This window comes from Lissotriton vulgaris, chromosome 1_1, assembly GCF_964263255.1.
Source record: "Lissotriton vulgaris chromosome 1_1, aLisVul1.2, whole genome shotgun sequence".
NCBI lineage: Eukaryota > Metazoa > Chordata > Amphibia > Caudata > Salamandridae > Lissotriton > Lissotriton vulgaris.
Window position 1 is genome coordinate 1,806,981,347 of NC_141685.1, and position 18,146 is coordinate 1,806,999,492.

The 18,146-nt window shown below is 40.3% G+C and overlaps 1 protein-coding gene across 1 annotated transcript in view; it reads left to right on the plus strand.

The window, feature by feature from the left end:
* The window catches only part of UTP20 (UTP20 small subunit processome component), a 1,022,377-nt gene that overhangs the window by 249,471 nt on the left and 754,760 nt on the right, over positions 1 to 18,146 (plus strand). The window contains exons 19-20 of the mRNA XM_086919130.1: positions 14,218 to 14,294; positions 15,672 to 15,751. Of these exons, the coding sequence (XP_086775256.1) occupies positions 14,218 to 14,294; positions 15,672 to 15,751 (157 nt within the window). The remainder of the gene's footprint in view (positions 1 to 14,217; positions 14,295 to 15,671; positions 15,752 to 18,146) is intronic.

The window sequence follows — 18,146 nt, forward strand, 5'->3', positions numbered from 1 at the left end:
TTGTATACCTGCATTCATGAAGAAATAACTAAAAATGTCCTTGAGACACATGAAAGTGTTTTCTGGAATGCCCTAGCACCATTTTTGGGACACTATTAACATGGCTAGGTAACTCCCATAATCAAAATCTAAATTTGCCAAGCGCAAGTGGGAGCGTATTTACAAGACACTTGCCCCATGAGGAACACTTTACATTTTAAAAGGCGAACACAACATCTTAGACACTCAAATACCTTATAAATATGGCCCAAAACAACCTATAAAGCTCTAGCAGTACATATCCAGAAATGTAATTGATTTCTTAAATCGTTTTTAAAAGCAACATATCTGTTTCAGCTTACATAACAGACCATGAAATGGCCTCCATGTATTACAATATCTTGTGTTACTGCATGCCAGAATGTTACACCAAATATGCAATTATAATTTCTCTATGAAACTAATTCTATTAGTATATCACTAGAGACAAAACCACATTTTAAAAACACAGCTTTCTTCATCATTTTCTCCTTAAATCATACTATTCTCTATCTAAATTAAATAAATCTTTTCTCACCTTAGCAAATATTTTTTGAGTTTTGAAAACAGTCTCAGAAATACACCAAATTGTCTTCAGCAGAAGAAAAAGGATGCACTCCAAAGGCTGCAGCTATTGAAAGCACAGAAATACAGATATTCTTTTCACATATCTCTCATATTAGCCAATCATACCTCTTCCCTCACTTTTTTCAAATCAAAACCCTTCCCCCCTCTGCCCTGTCTGCCTTGTTTCCATAGCAACCACCTCCTGGAAGACCTCTCATGTTTGCAAATTCACAAAACAATGTTTCAATTGAACTCTGAACTCTCAGTGCACCTGCGTATCCAGTGCAATCTTTCATTAATTGTTTCTTCCTTGACCATTCAAATTACATCTTTCAAAGAACACATCCATGCACCCTAACTTTCTGTTTTCCGAAATGGAAATGCACCAATCACTGCTAATGAATCATTAGCATAGTAAAACCACAGTTTTTTTTCTTTAGAAACTCCTACTGTTTCAACTGCCCTTTCATTACCACACTTCATCTGACTGCAGAACAACCTTCTTCCACCATGTTTAACGTCTGGATTGTTGGACATAGTTACATCCACTGGGCTCAAAGGTATGCTGAGAGCAGAAATTTACACAACCTCAATTTACAAGATGTGGAAATTAACTGGTTGGGCCAAAGAGGATTAAAATGTCACCAATTGATTCCATTGGTGAAAACCTTTATGCTTTTGCCAAAACCTGACCTGTTAATAGTGCACTGTGGAGGTAATGATTTGGGCACTTTGACAGGGGTAGGTCTGGAAATGCTTTTAAAGGACACCTTGGCACAATTAATGGCACTTTTTCCTCAAACTGCCTTGGTATATTCCAATATATGCCAAAGACAGAAATGGAGGTGGTCCAACCAATTTTGTCCACAAATTGAGAAAGCGAGGAAGCATGTAAACAAATCTGTTTCAGCTTACATGAGAGACCATGGAATGGGCTCTCTGTACAACAACAACTTGCGTTACTACATGCAAGATATCTACAGAGGAGATGGAGTTCACTTCTCAGATGAGGGCAACAGAATTTTCATTCTGAATTTAAGACTGTGCATTGGTACCTACTTATAAGTACCTAAATGTACCATAAACCCAAAAGCTCTTCTCAGAGCTACCCTACATCTGATCACTCACAATTATTATTTTTCTCTAACTTTTTTCACTAATTTTCCACAAAATTCGCTCCCCGGAGCGCTACCCGGTTCGCTAACCGAAAGCTAACCTCGCGGAATTTTTTTAAAAAACATTTTTTTTCCCGCACATATAAGCCTCCTCAGCCACGCTCAGAAAACCTAGGGGGTCAAGATAAGTCTACCATGACCCCTTCTACCCATTCTAAACATTATTTGCCCTCCATCTTGTATCTTAATGCGAACGAAACACAAAATGGTGGACTCCCGTGACGCTTAAGGTTCGCTAACCGGGCAGCTTCCCGGAAAGCGGTCCTAAAAAAAGGCGGGAAAGTAATTTACAGAAAAACGACTAGAGACACTCTCACCAAATATAGATTAGCTCATACTACATAACAATCCCTTCCATTCTCACAAATTTCATTGAAATTCCATTTAGCCATTTAGCCTGTAGACCTCTCCAAGTACCGTGAGGTAAATTACTTCACAAAACACATCTGAATTGTTGGAATTGACAACCAATGAAAATGTTACTTTCATTTTCTACTTTTATTACCTGACATTTGATTGGTTATATACCTGTATATATATAAAGGGAGAGAAGGAAACACAGCCATTTTGACTACTACTTCTTGTTGTACCTCCTATTTCAAAAGCTTCAAAAAACTTCAACTTCTTTGTGAAGGTAAGTTATAATTTAATATATTGTGCACTATGACTTAATATAGTAGACTTTTTCTGCTAGATATACACTATCCCTCTGTAGTAGTAATGTATTTAGATAGACTTCTCTGTTATAGTTATCAATGGAGTAAGGCTTGTCTTGGTTAAATCACATACACTTTTTTATAGTCCTATTTCCACTCTCATACTATACACTGCCAAAAGATAAATTCACTGATAAAAACTGCCTATCTAAAATTAATCCCAACAGTGCCCTATCTCTACTAATATATATTTTCTTATTCAAAATTTCAGGCAAAATGGAAGGCGAACAACAAGTTTCATTTTCGATTGAACTGAAGGAGAACAGCCAAGACAAACTTGATGACTTTATGGATGACAGTAGAGACCACGAACTTCTACAATGTGTTGAAGCAGTAGACAACTTGCTTCAAAATGAAAAACAATTACACCCTATAATAAATTATGACATTTCTGACAATGAAATGTTAGAAAATTTAATAAAATATGAAACACAATCATAATAAAAAAAAAATAAACAAAGAAAACAAAAAAAAACAAGAAAAACAACAAACAATTAACATACAGTATTAGAAAAGTCTTTCATTCTTTTATCCATAAAGTTCGCTGCCCAGAAAGCTATCCGGTTCGCGAACTTGGCGCTTACCACGCAAAAAAAAATTTTTTTTTTTGGACCCTCTAGGCCCTTTTAAAACCTCCACATAAAACCTAGGGGGTCAACGAGGATCTACTATGCCCCCTTATGGTAATTTCCCCCTTTGTTTTGGCCTCCTCTTGTCTCTCGATCCTACCGAGAGACAAGATGGCGGCCGCTCCGGACTGTTTAGAATGTTGACAGACACCGGAGGGCCAATCAGCTTCTCATCGCAAAGTACCGTTACGCGAAAGGTTCGCTAACCAGATAGCTGCCCGGAGCGCTGTTACAGATATATATCTTGATTTAAACGTTAATTTCTCAAAATCCATTGAAGCACATATATTGAGACCTAGCAAAGGCACATCGGGCTAACAGTCCCTACAATTTTGCCAAATTTCGTGAAAATCCATTCAGCCGTTCGGGCTAAAAGTGAGTCCAACCGCCCTATGGAAAATAACATGGGAAAAACGCGTTTTGGGACCCCCCTTTTTTCTCGGCCCCCCCTTGACGAACCCCCCCCAAATTTCCAGGTGCTGCTCAGAAACAAAATGTGCCATTTTCCTGAAAATTTCAGCCAATTCCGTCCACAAACGCCAAAGTTATTAGGCATAGAATTTTCAAAAGTCCCATAGAGAAAAAATCCTAACTATATATACCTACTGGCGACCGCCAGTAGGTAATATATATATATATATATATATATATATATATATATATATATATATATATATATATATATATATATATATATATATATATATATATATATATATATATATATATATATATATATATATATATATATATATATATATATTCATTTAACAATGAAAAAAAATCTCATTTGCCTGAGAGCTAGGATTACAGGTAAGTAACTTAATCTTCTCTTCCAGGGGATCCTCATCAATAGTCATATGCATTGAATAGAATAGCAAGCCCGTCTTCCACCTGCAGGCAAATGAGAGAGAATGACACAACATCAGCCGTAATCAGAGGCCTGGCCTACTTTGGTGTCTGTTCTGGTGTTTGAATCTAGACAGTAGTGCCTCGTAAATGTATGGACGGACCTCCAAGTCGCCGCCGTGCAGATTTCAGATATGGGCATGTGATGGAGAAATGCAGTAGTAGCCGCTTTTCCAGATTTCAGATATGGGCATGTTAATCAATCAATCAATCAGTGACACTTATATAGCGCGCTAACTACCCGTAGGGTCCCAAGGCGCTGGGGAGGGGGGGTGCCGCTACTGCTCGAACAGCCAGGTCTTCAGCTTCTTCCTGAAGGCGAGGTGGTCTTGGGTCAGGCGCAGGTCGGTCGGGAGGGAGTTCCAGGTCTTGGTGGCCAGGTAGGAGAAGGACCTTCCTCCCGTAGTCGCTCTTCGGATGCGGGGGACGGCGGCGAGGGCGTGGTTGGCTGATCGAAGGTGGCGATTGGGAGCGTAGAAGTTGATTCGGCTGTTGAGGTAGCTCGGACCCTGGTCGTGTAGGGCTTTGTGTGCGTGGGTGAGGAGGCGGAAGGTGATTCTTTTGTTGACGGGGAGCCAGTGGAGGTCTCTCAGATGTCCGGTGATGTGGCTGGTTCGTGGGATGTCGAGGATGAGTCTGGCTGAGGCGTTCTGGATCCGCTGGAGTCTCTTCTGGAGCTTGGCGGTGGTACCGGCGTAGAGGGCGTTGCCGTAGTCCAGTCGGCTGGTGACGAGGGCCTGGGTGACGGTCTTCCTGGTCTCGGAGGGGATCCACCAGAAGATCTTTCGTAGCATGCGTAGGATGTTGAAGCACGCCGAGGAGATGTTGTTGACTTGCCTGGTCATGGAGAGGGAGGAGTCCAGTATGAAGCCCAGGTTGCGTGCATGGTCTGTCGGTTTGGGTGCGGTGCCCAGGGCGGGAGGCCACCAGGAGTCGTCCCAGGCGGAGGGTGAAGAGCCCAGGATGAGGACCTCCGTCTCGCGTGTTATGTAGAAAAGCTGTTATATATAAAAATTGCAAAACTATAAATACTCTTTCACATGAGATTTGAAGCTGCAAATGTATATACACAAAAGAATTTTTTATACAATGAGATTATAGGATTAATTTATGTATTTATACAGCTATTAATTCACCTCTGTATTGCCACCTATGAGAAAATACAGGCAAATTACACCGACTATTATAAACCTATATGGAAATGATATGCTGCTTTGAGAATACTATTTGTGTATGTTATTATTTTTCACAGTGCACTGTTTTAACCTGGTTAGGAATCAGTATGATGAAGTATACCACGAAGTTTCTTAACATGGTTTTTTTTTATTATTTTATTTTATTTGGGGCTTGGTTTTTGGGTCTTTTAGACCCTTGTTATTTTGACCTATTCCTTTGCACATAACACTTAGACACGGCAACTATGGCACCCATACAATTATTAATGTTACAGATTCATGTGATTTGCTTGAACTGTGATGTGATTTTGGAATCCGTTTTACCAATAAGAAAATGCAATGTATACGGTTGAATGTGAATAGAGTTAAGAACCCCTTTTTCCTCCTCCCTCAAACACATTAGGCTGGAAAATATTTGATTTTTTTTTTTTATAAGTATTTCCAACATGGACCTAGGAATAGTGAAACATGCGTATTTGCACAAGTATTGCTAAATTTGCACATTTTATCAAAATGATGCACTTTAAAGCACGATTTTGCACTTTATAATGTTAGCACACAGCACTTTATATTGATTCATTTATCAATCTGAGGTCCATAAATTCAAAACTCGCCAATATTTTGAGTTAATAGGTAGGAGGATTATGTACTTGTAAATAAGGTTCCTCTTAGGCGGATTAATGTATTTTACAATGATTGTTAAAAGAACTACTTATATAATCTATGTTACAATGAACATTGATTCTGTACAACATATATGTCATATCAATTTTGAAAATGTATTTTACATCTATTCAGAAAATGGAATTGTCAATATAATTGGGTGCTTTGCCTAGTATGTCTTTTATGTCTACACGGAAGTTTGCACAGGTGATTTCAGTTAATCACGCACTAGCACTTTAAAAGGTGTACCTTACATTGCAATCGCTGTCATGTGATCAAGGCTCCGCCGAGCCGAAACGTCTGTGACTCTTTCTGCCTAATAAATCTGTGAAGTACCTCGAGGTCCGTGTCCGGTGTCTACTTGCTGGCTGTGCGAGCTGTGCGAGCTTGTGGGAAAACGGAGTTCAGGATATATATATATATATATATATATTCTCCTTTAACAATGAAAAAAATCTCATTTGCCTGAGAGCTAGGATTACAGGTAAGTAACTTAATCTGCTCTTCCAGGGGTTCCTCATCAATAGTCATATGCATTGAATAGAATAGCAAGCCCGTCTTCCACCTGCAGGCAAATGAGAGAGAATGACACAACATACAACATCAGCCGTAATCAGAGGCCTGGCCTACTTTGGTGTCTGTTCTGGTGTTTGAATCTAGACAGTAGTGCCTCGTAAATGTATGGACGGACCTCCAAGTCGCCGCCGTGCAGATTTCAGATATGGGCATGTGATGGAGAAATGCAGTAGTAGCCGCTTTTCCAGATTTCAGATATGGGCATGTTATGTAGAAAAGCTGTTATATATAAAAATTGCAAAACTATAAATACTCTTTCACATGAGATTTGAAGCTGCAAATGTATATACACAAAAGAATTTTTTATACCATGAGATTATAGGATTAATTTATGTATTTATACAGCTATTAATTCACCTCTGTATTGGCACCTATGAGAAAATACAGGCAAATGTATTTATACAGGTAGTATTTTGTTTATGTCCATCAATGTAACATGTGACTGCACGATATCACTTTAAAAGGGGCAAAAGCACTCTGTATCGCCATGTGACCAAGGCCGCTGGGACGGCCGAAACGCGTCATGACTTTCTGGTTAATGGCTAAATAAATAAGATGCTGAGAAAAGTTGGTCCTTGCCTCGTGTTTCTTTGGAGGAGCGCTGCTGCGAGGTATTTGCAGATAATTATCGGCATTGGATTGCTGCCGATGTTGGACCCCCTCTTCTGAAAGCCGGCTTCACAGCAAGCAGTCCTTCGTTGCCCGGCAACCCTCTGAGCTCCTTCCTCGTGGAGGAGAGTTGGCGGGGACCCCGGGGGCACTTTGAAGATCCCATTCAAGGGAAGGAGTGGAGCCATCCGATTATGCACCGTGCGCACAGCGGAAACGCCGGTGAACAAGAGAATCTCTCGCCCTGAGGCTACAACAGAACGGCGCAGCTAAGAGATCAGCGTGCATTGTGGGCGCCGGGTGGCGCCGATATACAAACAGGCAGCTGGTCCCGACCTGCGTCTTCGATGCGAGCATAGCCAGTGGCACGGAGTGAAGAAAGCACTTAACTGTGAAAATCGGATTGAGGAGGTACGTGGCTTACCGCTAGAGTCAGCTGTGCTGACATAGACTATTGAAGCGAAATTAGGCGGTTTTGCTAAACACGTTATTCAGCACTTGATTAATTAACAGCCACTAGCCAGAATATGTCAGGCGATGTACGGAGGGCCCGTGAGCTCGCTGCGCAAGCAATGTTTTCAGATGACATTGAGCAGGAGGTGATTGCTGAGAAGGAAGTGCGGACAGGGGGGCCAGAAGGTGCTGCTAACAGTACCGCCAGAGACTTGTTCAGGGAATTGGAAAAACTGAAAAGAAATGAACAGTCTAAATGGTGGGAAGCTCGCTCCCTCAAAAGATATCTGGATGTAGGGAGAGTCCCTAGAGGACTTCGCATCATGCTGGCCCCCAGTTACGAAAACCCCAACCCTTTAATGATGGAAGAATGGGGTCAGTGCAACCTTGAATCCTCACGGAAACTAATGCAGATTCTGGTGAAGTTTGCAGAAATTGATGGTGAGGAACTCCAAACAAAGATAGACACTCTTGAGGAGAAAATAAAAGCACTACAGGGTGAGAAGGAAAACCCACAGACCACTAAAATGAGGAATGAAATGATAACAAGACTATCCAAGGAGGAAGAAAAAATCAAGACAAGAAAAATATATAAATTCAAAAGAGACCGGGATGACTACGCGAATGGCCAAATATTCACATTTGCACGTCGCTACGATAATCTAAGAAGAGCCACAGCAAGCAAGAGAGGAGCAGCCAGTACTGGGGCTGTGCCGGCAGAATCTGATGAGATATCTATATACAGCTCGGCCGCAGAAAGCGGCTCGGACAATGAAGGGGCAAGAAGCAATGTTGTTTTGACGATGGGGGAAGAGTTGGCGGTCTTGAAAGACAGCAGAAAGGCAACCCTAAGATCGCACTTCCAGGGAAAATCGTCCCATCCAAGTCCCAACGCAGGAGGGGCAGAAGAAAAGCAGCCAAACAAAGGCAAGCCAACCAAGCGGGGACAAGGCCGTGGACGGGGGAGGAGCAAGAAACCCCAGGCCTAGCCAAAGACAACACTATGGATTCTTCCAATACTGTGAGCTGTGATGGAGATCAATCCAGCAAGGAGAAACAAGCCAAATCCATAATCAACCTAAGCTCAGTTCAACTATCAGCTGCAGAAGAGCAGCTTCTAAGCTTAGGTTTGAGCTTTTGCCCTGAGTCTAATTTCTCTTATACCACCACGAGGGCAGACATTTACAGATTTATAAGGAAATTGAAACTTAAGAAACAAATCCTAAATAAGACAGCCAGCACAGAAAATGTTCCAACAAGATTAACGACTAGCACCTCTGAACTGGCAGTCAGTGACCTAAATCTATATCGTGACATGTGCCAGCTGGGGATTGATGAGACCATGAGGACACAGGAGATAGTGGCATCCAGTGGTCAGATGAAACCAATCACCCCATTTAAACCTAAGTCCAAATACATTCCCCTGGCGGCACGTGATGGCCTTGACTCATTTAGCGATGCTGTGGTGCAACAAGTGAAAAAGATGGCCTTAAAGACTGACAATAATAAGCGACAATTTACGAATCAGGAAAGAAAGCTAAAACAATTGTCCACTAAGTTAAAAGATGCTGAAGTTATAGTTCGGAATTCAGACAAAGGCGGGAACATTGTTTTATGGCCTACCACGGAGTACCTTGAGGAGGCGCACAGGCAATTAGATGACCCACAATGCTATACAAAGAGCAATCCTCAGAAATACACGGCAATGTTAGAGGCCTTGTGTAAGAACCTGGTGGCATGGAAGGGCCTTGGCATGCTAAGTGGAGATGAGTTTAAGTATGTTAAAAAAGATCATCCACTCACTCCATATATTTATTTCATACCAAAGGTCCACAAGAGTATCTCCAATCCACCAGGCAGACCAATAATTGCAGCATGTGGTGGCCCGTTGGAAAACCTCTCAAGGTACATTGATTATTTTTTGCAGCCACACATGAAATCTTTAAAGTCATATGTACAAGACTCCAGTGACTTTCTGCGAAAATTGGAGGATGTAGTGTGGAGCCCAGACCTGCTGTTGGTAACGTTGGACGTCAGTTCATTATACACATGTATAAAGCACAAGGATGGCCTGCGTGCATGTGAGTACTACCTTAGCCGCAGGCCTATCGAACTGGCCCAACATACCAAAATGCTTTTAGAAATGCTAACATTCTGCCTCAACAATAACTTCTTCATTTTTAATGGACAAATGTACCAACAGGTCCAAGGTGTAGCAATGGGGGCCGGTTTCTCCCCCAGTTACGCATGCCTATTTATGGGGTGGTGGGAGGAACTGGTCCTCAGGAGCAAATTTGAGAAATACTGCACCACTAATATCACATGTTGGCTCCGGTTTATTGATGACTTATTTATTGTATGGCGTGGTTCCGAGGAAAGTGTTTTAAATTTCATACATGAAATCAATGAAAGTGATCTTAATCTGCATTTTACTTCTGATGTAAGCAGGGAATCGGTGACATTTTTAGATGTACAGGTTTTTATATCTAATAATATTCTTACCAGTACTCTTTTTAGGAAACCGACGGCAGGTAACACTCTTTTACATGCCACGAGTGCTCATCCCCAACATCTAATCAAATCCATACCGTACGGCGAGATGCTACGCATCCGCCGTATTTGTAGTAATCATGATGACATGATTGTTAAACAACAGGAAAGTTTTCAGAGATTTGTTGACAGGGGTTACACTGCTAAGATATTGAACACTGCTATAAGGAAATCCAGGGTTAAAGAAAGAGGTGACTTGTTGATTGAGAAAGTGAAACAATGTGACAAAACCAACGAAGTTAGACTTATTCTGACTTACTCCAAGCAGGAGAAAGAAATCAGGAGTATAGTCAGAAGAAACTGGCACTTTGTAAAAGATGATCCCATGATTGGTGATGTGATGCCCCTAAATCCTTCTATTACTTTTCGTAAAAGTCTAAGTATGGGCTCCATCCTCTCAAAAAACAGCCAAGAATACATAGGCAAGGAGCCTTGGCGACCCACCAGCAGGGGCTTCTATAAATGCCTGGCATGTAAGGCTTGCCAACATGGTGTCAACACCAAAAAATACACAACAGTAATCCCAAGAACTACGAGGGAGATAAAACAGCATTTAACCTGTAGAACTGAAAACTGTGTGTATATATTGGAATGTGACTGCAAACTCAAATATATTGGTAGCAGTAAACTGCAAATTCACAAGCGTATCCTACAACATCTGCACGCCATTGTAAACAAAGACCAGAGTTACCCAGTGGCCAGACACTTTGAGGCGTGTCACAACAGCAAGCCTCAGTGTCTCAAATACTTCGCCATAGAATCCATCCCGCTTACCAAAAGGGGAGGCGATAGGGAGGCGTGTATGTGCAGGCTTGAAACCAAATATATTTTGGAGTTTAATTCAAAGTGGCCGGGAGGTCTTAACACCACGGAGGACCTCCACACATACTTATGATCACTTTATGATAATGTCACTTTTTAGCCATATAGTTAACACCATGATACAACAATATACCATACTATAAGAGGAGTTGGTCTGCACCTTGCACTTTTTTTTATACACTTGTATTTATATTATAATGTATTGTGTATTATTTATATATTGAGTGTAATGTATGGGTGTATGTGTATATATATGAATTGATTGATTTTAGCCGTCGTTTTAAATATTAGGGTAGCTTGTTTTATCCTGATGTTTGATGTGATAGCTGATTTTAATCATGTCACCGATTCCCTCTTTTTAATAGATTGGTTTTATGGTGTGATTTTTTATATGTGCTACATTGGTAATGTATGATCATATCTTGTCTTGAATACCAAAGTATAACTCTGTTTGAACAGAGTTAAGCTTTTTCCTCCCTTTACTACCTCATTCCAGTATAACCCTCCAGCACCAGCCACTTTATCTGTATTTGCACTTTGACTGCACGATGTCACTTTAAAGGAAAAAATTATATATATATTTTTTTCTTGTTGACACGAAGTCACTTTAAAATACAGGCGCTACAATATGGTTGAAGGTGAGAATGAATTAATAGAACTAAATAATATCAAACGGTATTATATCCCCTTCTTCCGAGTTTTCAATGGCTGGTAATATGTTCATTATGAATTCATTTCTTCTTTTTTTGTAGGGTCCTTATAGATTAAGCTAATTTCTTTTTTGGATCTTTCTTTCTCTACTATCATGTAATAGTAGTGATTATTATTATTATTATTATTTTGTATTATGATTTAATACACGTTGGTGAGCACTGACTATGCACAATATTTATCAATGGATTTGATGGACAAAATTGACATATTTTTCTCATTACCAACTTGAAGAGTTAAAGGCATTTATGCTGTTATATATAAAAATTGCAAAACTATAAATACTCTTTCACATGAGATTTGAAGCTGCAAATGTATATACACAAAATAATTTTTTATACAATGAGATTATAGGATTAATTTATGTATTTATACAGCTATTAATTCACCTCTGTATTGGCACCTATGAGAAAATACAGGCAAATGTATTTATACAGGTAGTATTTTGTTTATGTCCATCAATGTAACATGTGACTGCACAATATCACTTTAAAAGGGGCAAAAGCAATCTGTATCGCCATGTGACCAAGGCCGCTGGGACGGCCGAAACGCGTCATGACTTTCTGGTTAATGGCTAAATAAATAAGATGCTGAGAAAAGTTGGTCCTTGCCTCGTGTTTCTTTGGAGGAGCGCTGCTGCGAGGTATTTGCAGAAATATATATATATATATATATATATATATATATATATATATATATATATATATATATATATATATATATATATTTATTCTCCTTTAACAATGAAAAAAATCTCATTTGCCTGAGAGCTAGGATTACAGGTAAGTAACTTAATCTTCTCTTCCAGGGGATCCTCATCAATAGTCATATGCATTGAATAGAATAGCAAGCCCGTCTTCCACCTGCAGGCAAATGAGAGAGAATGACACAACATACAACATCAGCCTGAATCAGAGGCCTGGCCTACTTGGGTGTCTGTTCTGGTGTTTGAATCTAGACAGTAGTGCCTCGTAAATGTATGGACGGACCTCCAAGTCGCCGCCGTGCAGATTTCAGATATGGGCATGTGATGGAGAAATGCAGTAGTAGCCGCTTTTCCAGATTTCAGATATGGGCATGTTATGTAGAAAAGCAGTAGTAGCCGCTTTTCCTCTGGTAGAGTGCGCTTTGGGGGTAAACCCAAGGGGCCTCTGCGCTAATTGATAAGCTAGCTTGATACATGAAACTATCCATCTGGAGATGGACTGCTTTGAAGCTGCAAAACCTGTACTGATCGATGCAAGGTTAACAAATAGTTGATCGGATGTTCTTGTGGACTTGGACCTATCCAGATAGAATTTGAAAACTTTTTTCAGGTCCAGAGAGTGTAAAGCCCTCTCAGCTGGAGTGGAGGGGTTAGGAAAAAAGATGGATAGAGATATGGTCTGATTCACATGAAAATCCGACACCACCTGAGGGAGGAAACAGGGTTGCGTCCTCAATACGATCTATTAAGATGGAAGACTGTATAAGGTTCCTTAGAGCATAGAGCATGTATTTTGCTCATTCTGCGAGCTGACGTTATCAAGAAAGCCGCCTTCCAAGAAAGGTGTTGTAATGTTGCTTTGTGTATGGGTTCAAAAGGCGTACTCATCAATCTTGATAGCACCAGGTTTAGCTCCCAGGGAGGGGAAGGAGGCCGGACCAGGTAAACATACCAGGTATCTTGTTAACTCTGGGGTGCGGAATAAATCAGGATTGCAGGTTGAACCCTGAAAATCGCCTGAGTAATAAAGAATTGTAAGGGAAATCGGTAGTCGCAGGTGCGATTCCTTCTGCAATTCCTTTCTATGCTGCAGTTGCCCCCAGAGTCTTCTGCTGCTGTCAGCACCTGAAATCTCCAAGGGAAGCATGAACAGTCTGTGATAACTTAGTAAACCTTTAGAAATTAGGGCCTAAATCATGATAGTTCCTTTCAGGTTACCGAGAAGATGGCTACAGTTTTGAAGGAGACAACTGTTCTTGTAAATTTTAAGTCTGTGAAAAGTGTGTCTCATGTGAGTCAGTAACATTTCAAAAGATTGATGCTAATATTTTTCCCTTCATTTGAACTCTAAATTGCAAGGTCACTACCTTTTTGCATTGAAACAGAACATGAAAATGTTGTTGAATTTAAATTGTTGAGTATAGTAGGATTTTGTGCCCTGTCATGTGGGTGTATTATAAAATAAAAACCATTGTGTGACAATATCAATGGAAGTAGTGAGTAAGTGACTGGTATTCGGTCTCCTGTGACCTGTTAGTTGCTTTTATTTCTGTGACAAAGTGACCGTTAGCTACGTTGTTGATGTCCAAGTCATTCTCATGAATCCTAATCTAGTCAGATCATTATACTGATCTAGTGATCATAATAATGGCCTATTTGAGTGAAAAAAGGAAAACTAAGCAAACTGGTGTGGTAGAACGTTGTATGCCTCATTGGGTATTGAAAGTCAACAAAAGATATGTCTGAGATCCCTGTAGACTTTGAGCAAAACACCTGGGACTTAACAGGTTCAAAAGAGTTTGGCTTCTTTTATTGTTTTGGAGACAATTTCTTGGTCATAAAGGCTTAGTAATAAGCTTATGAATTTGGAAATAACTTTCAAATGTCATTTGCAAAAAATAAAGAATTTATGTTCAACCCTTTTATCTTTAACAACAGGTACCACTCCGATATTTAATTGCGATGCTATACATTAATTTCAGTCCTCTTTGGGATCCAGCTATTGAACTTCTAACGTGAGTATGGACAAACAAGAAAATTGTACCCCTTGTGTTTACATATTAAGTTAAAAGTAGCAAATGTTACAAAATAATGGATACTATTTCTTAAAGTAGTTTTGTATTTTATATACACAACTGTCTGTAAAGGTGTGTTTTTCTGACTAGACACATCAGAGAATGCCGCTCTCTGAATATTTGCAATAATGAAATGACAGGGCCTTTCTTTTCAATGTTGCACTGTTTGGGTCTCAGGTTCCTTTAATATAGTTAAAGTAAGTCCTTTCACTAACCTTGCAACCCATTGAACAAACATGCAAATTTCGCTCACATTTCTGGGGCCACTGATTGTTAACATAACCCTCTATTATTTCAAGGAGAAGTTAAATTCAATAAAAAGTATAATGTGCTGACCAGCGTGGGGCAAATGTGTCTTCTCTAACTGATACATGTCTTGCTTTAGTGTTTACAAAACAAACATGCTGCTTCTTGCCTCAGCAGTTGATCTCTTTGAGATGAATCTTGAACCTATAGAAAACATTTAGTGGATTGTTGCATAATTGTTTATTAGTGTCTCTGACATTAGCCACCAGGACTGTGTACTGGAATTAGGAAAGAATGATCATCTGGGTGAAATAAGATGTGAAATCATTTGAGATTTTCTTACATATGGATCAAAATAAGAAAAATAAAACTGTTGTTTTTGCCCAGTTGAAATAATCTGAATTTGAGGCCACAATTTTGAGTGTCGTAGAATTATCCCTTCTATTTCTGCTAATTACTTTTACTGGGGCAGTCCCTTTAATTTGAGGTGTAAGAAAATAACCTTGATTGCAAGTTTTTGGGTAATAACATTTGGTTTGGTCTTATCACACAGATTCTCGCATGTTTTCTGTAGAGTTTCACACTGAGATTTCTGCTTGCTTTCTGCAGATAATCTCTGTGTGATAATCATTGACTCTTAAATCCGAAGGGCCCAGTAACTCCAGTTAACAGGCTCATCTGAATTTATAGGACACTCACAATCGAGGCCTAGGCTGTGTTTTTTCATATGCTCTAACCAATCCATTAAAGGATGCTTGAAAATTACATGATGCTCAGCTGTGGCTACCACTGTCCTGGATACTATCGGTTTGGCTGATGTTGTGGTAGCTTGGGCATCACTGATTTTTGCAGTTCATGAAACTGGACTGCAGATCATGCTTGCAAGCTTGGTCACAGTGTATTACATCACAGACTTAAGGTACTGAGGCTTAATTTGGTGTGTCTGTCTCTGCCCAACAAGCAAGCAGGCATTGTGTGTATCAGCATTGGTGCTGCCAAAAGATATTTTTTAATGTTAGAAATAGCATTCTGACTTTACTTTGCAGTGTAATTATTTCAATATTGTTTTAGTTCTCATGCAAATGGAATGGAAAACAAGGTTTTCTGGAAGATATATTATGAACACTTGGAGAAGTCTGCATTCCATTCAGGTGAGTTTTATTTAAGGGGGTACGAGGGCATTGTGATTTTTCAAAAGGTCTTGTACTTTGTTCTTTTCATGAAATAGCTTTTTTTAATAACCTTATTTTTCCTTATTTAACCGATTTCTCATACTTTTGTTTCCCAATACTACAGCCTAATAAATGATCATATCTTTTATGTTTTCCCCAAACCAGTGACTCAAATTATAAAAGCATAATCTAACTTAGTCTCAATATTTTGTTACTTTAAGTTGAAACAAAAATTATTTTTAAGACACCAGCGTCTTAAAAAATTTTGGGAGTGGAAGTCAAGAGGCCAAGTATGTTTGCAGAATTTGTCAGTCCTGCAGAATTTGTTATCATTACTGAAAGTACTTTTTGCTATAAAACCTAAACCAATCGATATATCCACTGTTTTTTCTTAACTTCTTCCCCATACACCTCAGTTGCAAGCTGAATTTTTCTCTTCATAATTTAGGTGTTCTAATAACATTGACATTTGTCACACTTGAAAATGAGGCTTATTGTTACTTGTGAAGAGAATTCCAGCTGAAGATATGAATTCAGAAATATATGTTTCTCTTTTTGACATAGATCAGGAGTTTTTGCTCTATACAGGGGGTTTACCCTCAGAAAGGTATCAGTACTTTCTGCCAAATGATTATTATTATTTGTGAATTTGAAACCACATACTTCTCTCCTGTTGCTACAGAGCTAATCAAAAATAAATGTTGAAGAGAGCAGCTTGGTCAAGCCCACGCACTTTTTGGAAGCACTGCTTTGCACATACAAGATACAAGAGTCTGTGCTGAGTGTTTGCTTGTTCATGCACTTTTGCCCTAATCGAGAGCCGAGTAAAATTCAAGACACTCTCCTATATGCATAAAATTAAATCAGGAATGGCCCCCAGTTACCCTTGCTCTGGCTAAACCATATATCCTGTCCCGGAATCTACGATCAGCCACTCAAGGAAGATTTGTCGTCCTAAAATTCAAACTGGCCCGGATGGGGGGAAATTCTTTTGCACATTTAGGGCCCTCACTCTGGAATACACTCCCTGTCACGCTCCGAAATGAGACAAATTACATCACTTTCCGCAAGTCACTTAAAACTTGGCTGTTTGTTCAATAAAACGCACTAGTTTTGCTGTCTCGACTATTCTGTCTAATCCAGGAAACCCTTTTTGGGTAGCTGTTGCGCAATACAAATTCTAAAAACGAACTAACAATCTCAGAGGCTTATCAAACTGCCTAGTCCTGCCTCTTATCTTTCTGTCTAATTTCTTCCTAAGCTGAGATTAGAGGAATCTAGCCTTAAGAGTAAGATTCTTACTTCTTCTAGTAACTTGCATACTTACTGTATGTGGATCATGGTGATCCACATTCATTAACCCAAATAGGATTTTATATTGCACAAGAGGTTTAAAGAACTTACTGGTGAGACACTGGTGTATTTGCGTGAGCAGGTTGTTTCTGGTTTTAAGAGGTTTTAGCATGTGTTTTTGTGCTACATGTAGCTCTTACATAGAAAGTTGTACTCTACACGTTTGCTGTACTGCATGAAATACATGGATTAACAGGATGGAAGAGAGCATTTTCTAGTCTTTTACAACTGAGATGTGTAGGACGCTGGGTTTCTGTTGCAGTAACCTCTCCATTTTTGCCAGATTTCTGATGCCCTTGGAGTTGCCGCCAGAGAGACTTCAACTCCCATCAGCCCCTACTGGAGAAGAGCGCATTAAAGCGCGCCACAATCCCATGACCAGCGTTGCCGCCAAATTACCTGTCGGTTTCCTGGTGCCTAGTGTGCGGGGGAGCCGCTTGAATGCAGCTGGGGAGAATTCAACTCCCATTAACCCCTACAAGAGAACAGCGTATAAAAGCGTGCCGCAATCCTACAGCCAATTGCATATTCCGCCCTAAGTGCGCTGGGGATGCCCAGACGTGGGTCCCAGGCACTCCACACCACTGGAGTCAAGCTAGCCGGGCTGATGAGGTGTTACCTCGAAACCGGTCCGGTCCTTGGATGCTTGATTCCGGTCTGGAAAGGACATGGCTTTTGTAGTTCGGACTGGACTGTTCCCATGAGGCACAGGGTCAGAGCTGATTTGCATATCGCCATTGTCTAACCGAGGGTGGTGTGGAGTGCAAAAAACGATGGATTTGGGGCCCAGATCTTTGGACTGGGTTGAGTGTGTGACATTGATCCACATTCGGTCCATCACCTGTTGTTTTTGCACAATCCTACAGCCAGCGTAGCCTTCAGCTCACCCATCTGTTTCCTGGTGCCTACTGTGCGGGGTTGCTGCTTGATTGCAGCCGGGGAGCCGTCAACTCCCATCAGCCCCTACAGGAGAACAATGCATTAAAGTGCACCGCATTCCCGCAGCGGTGGAGGCGCCCAT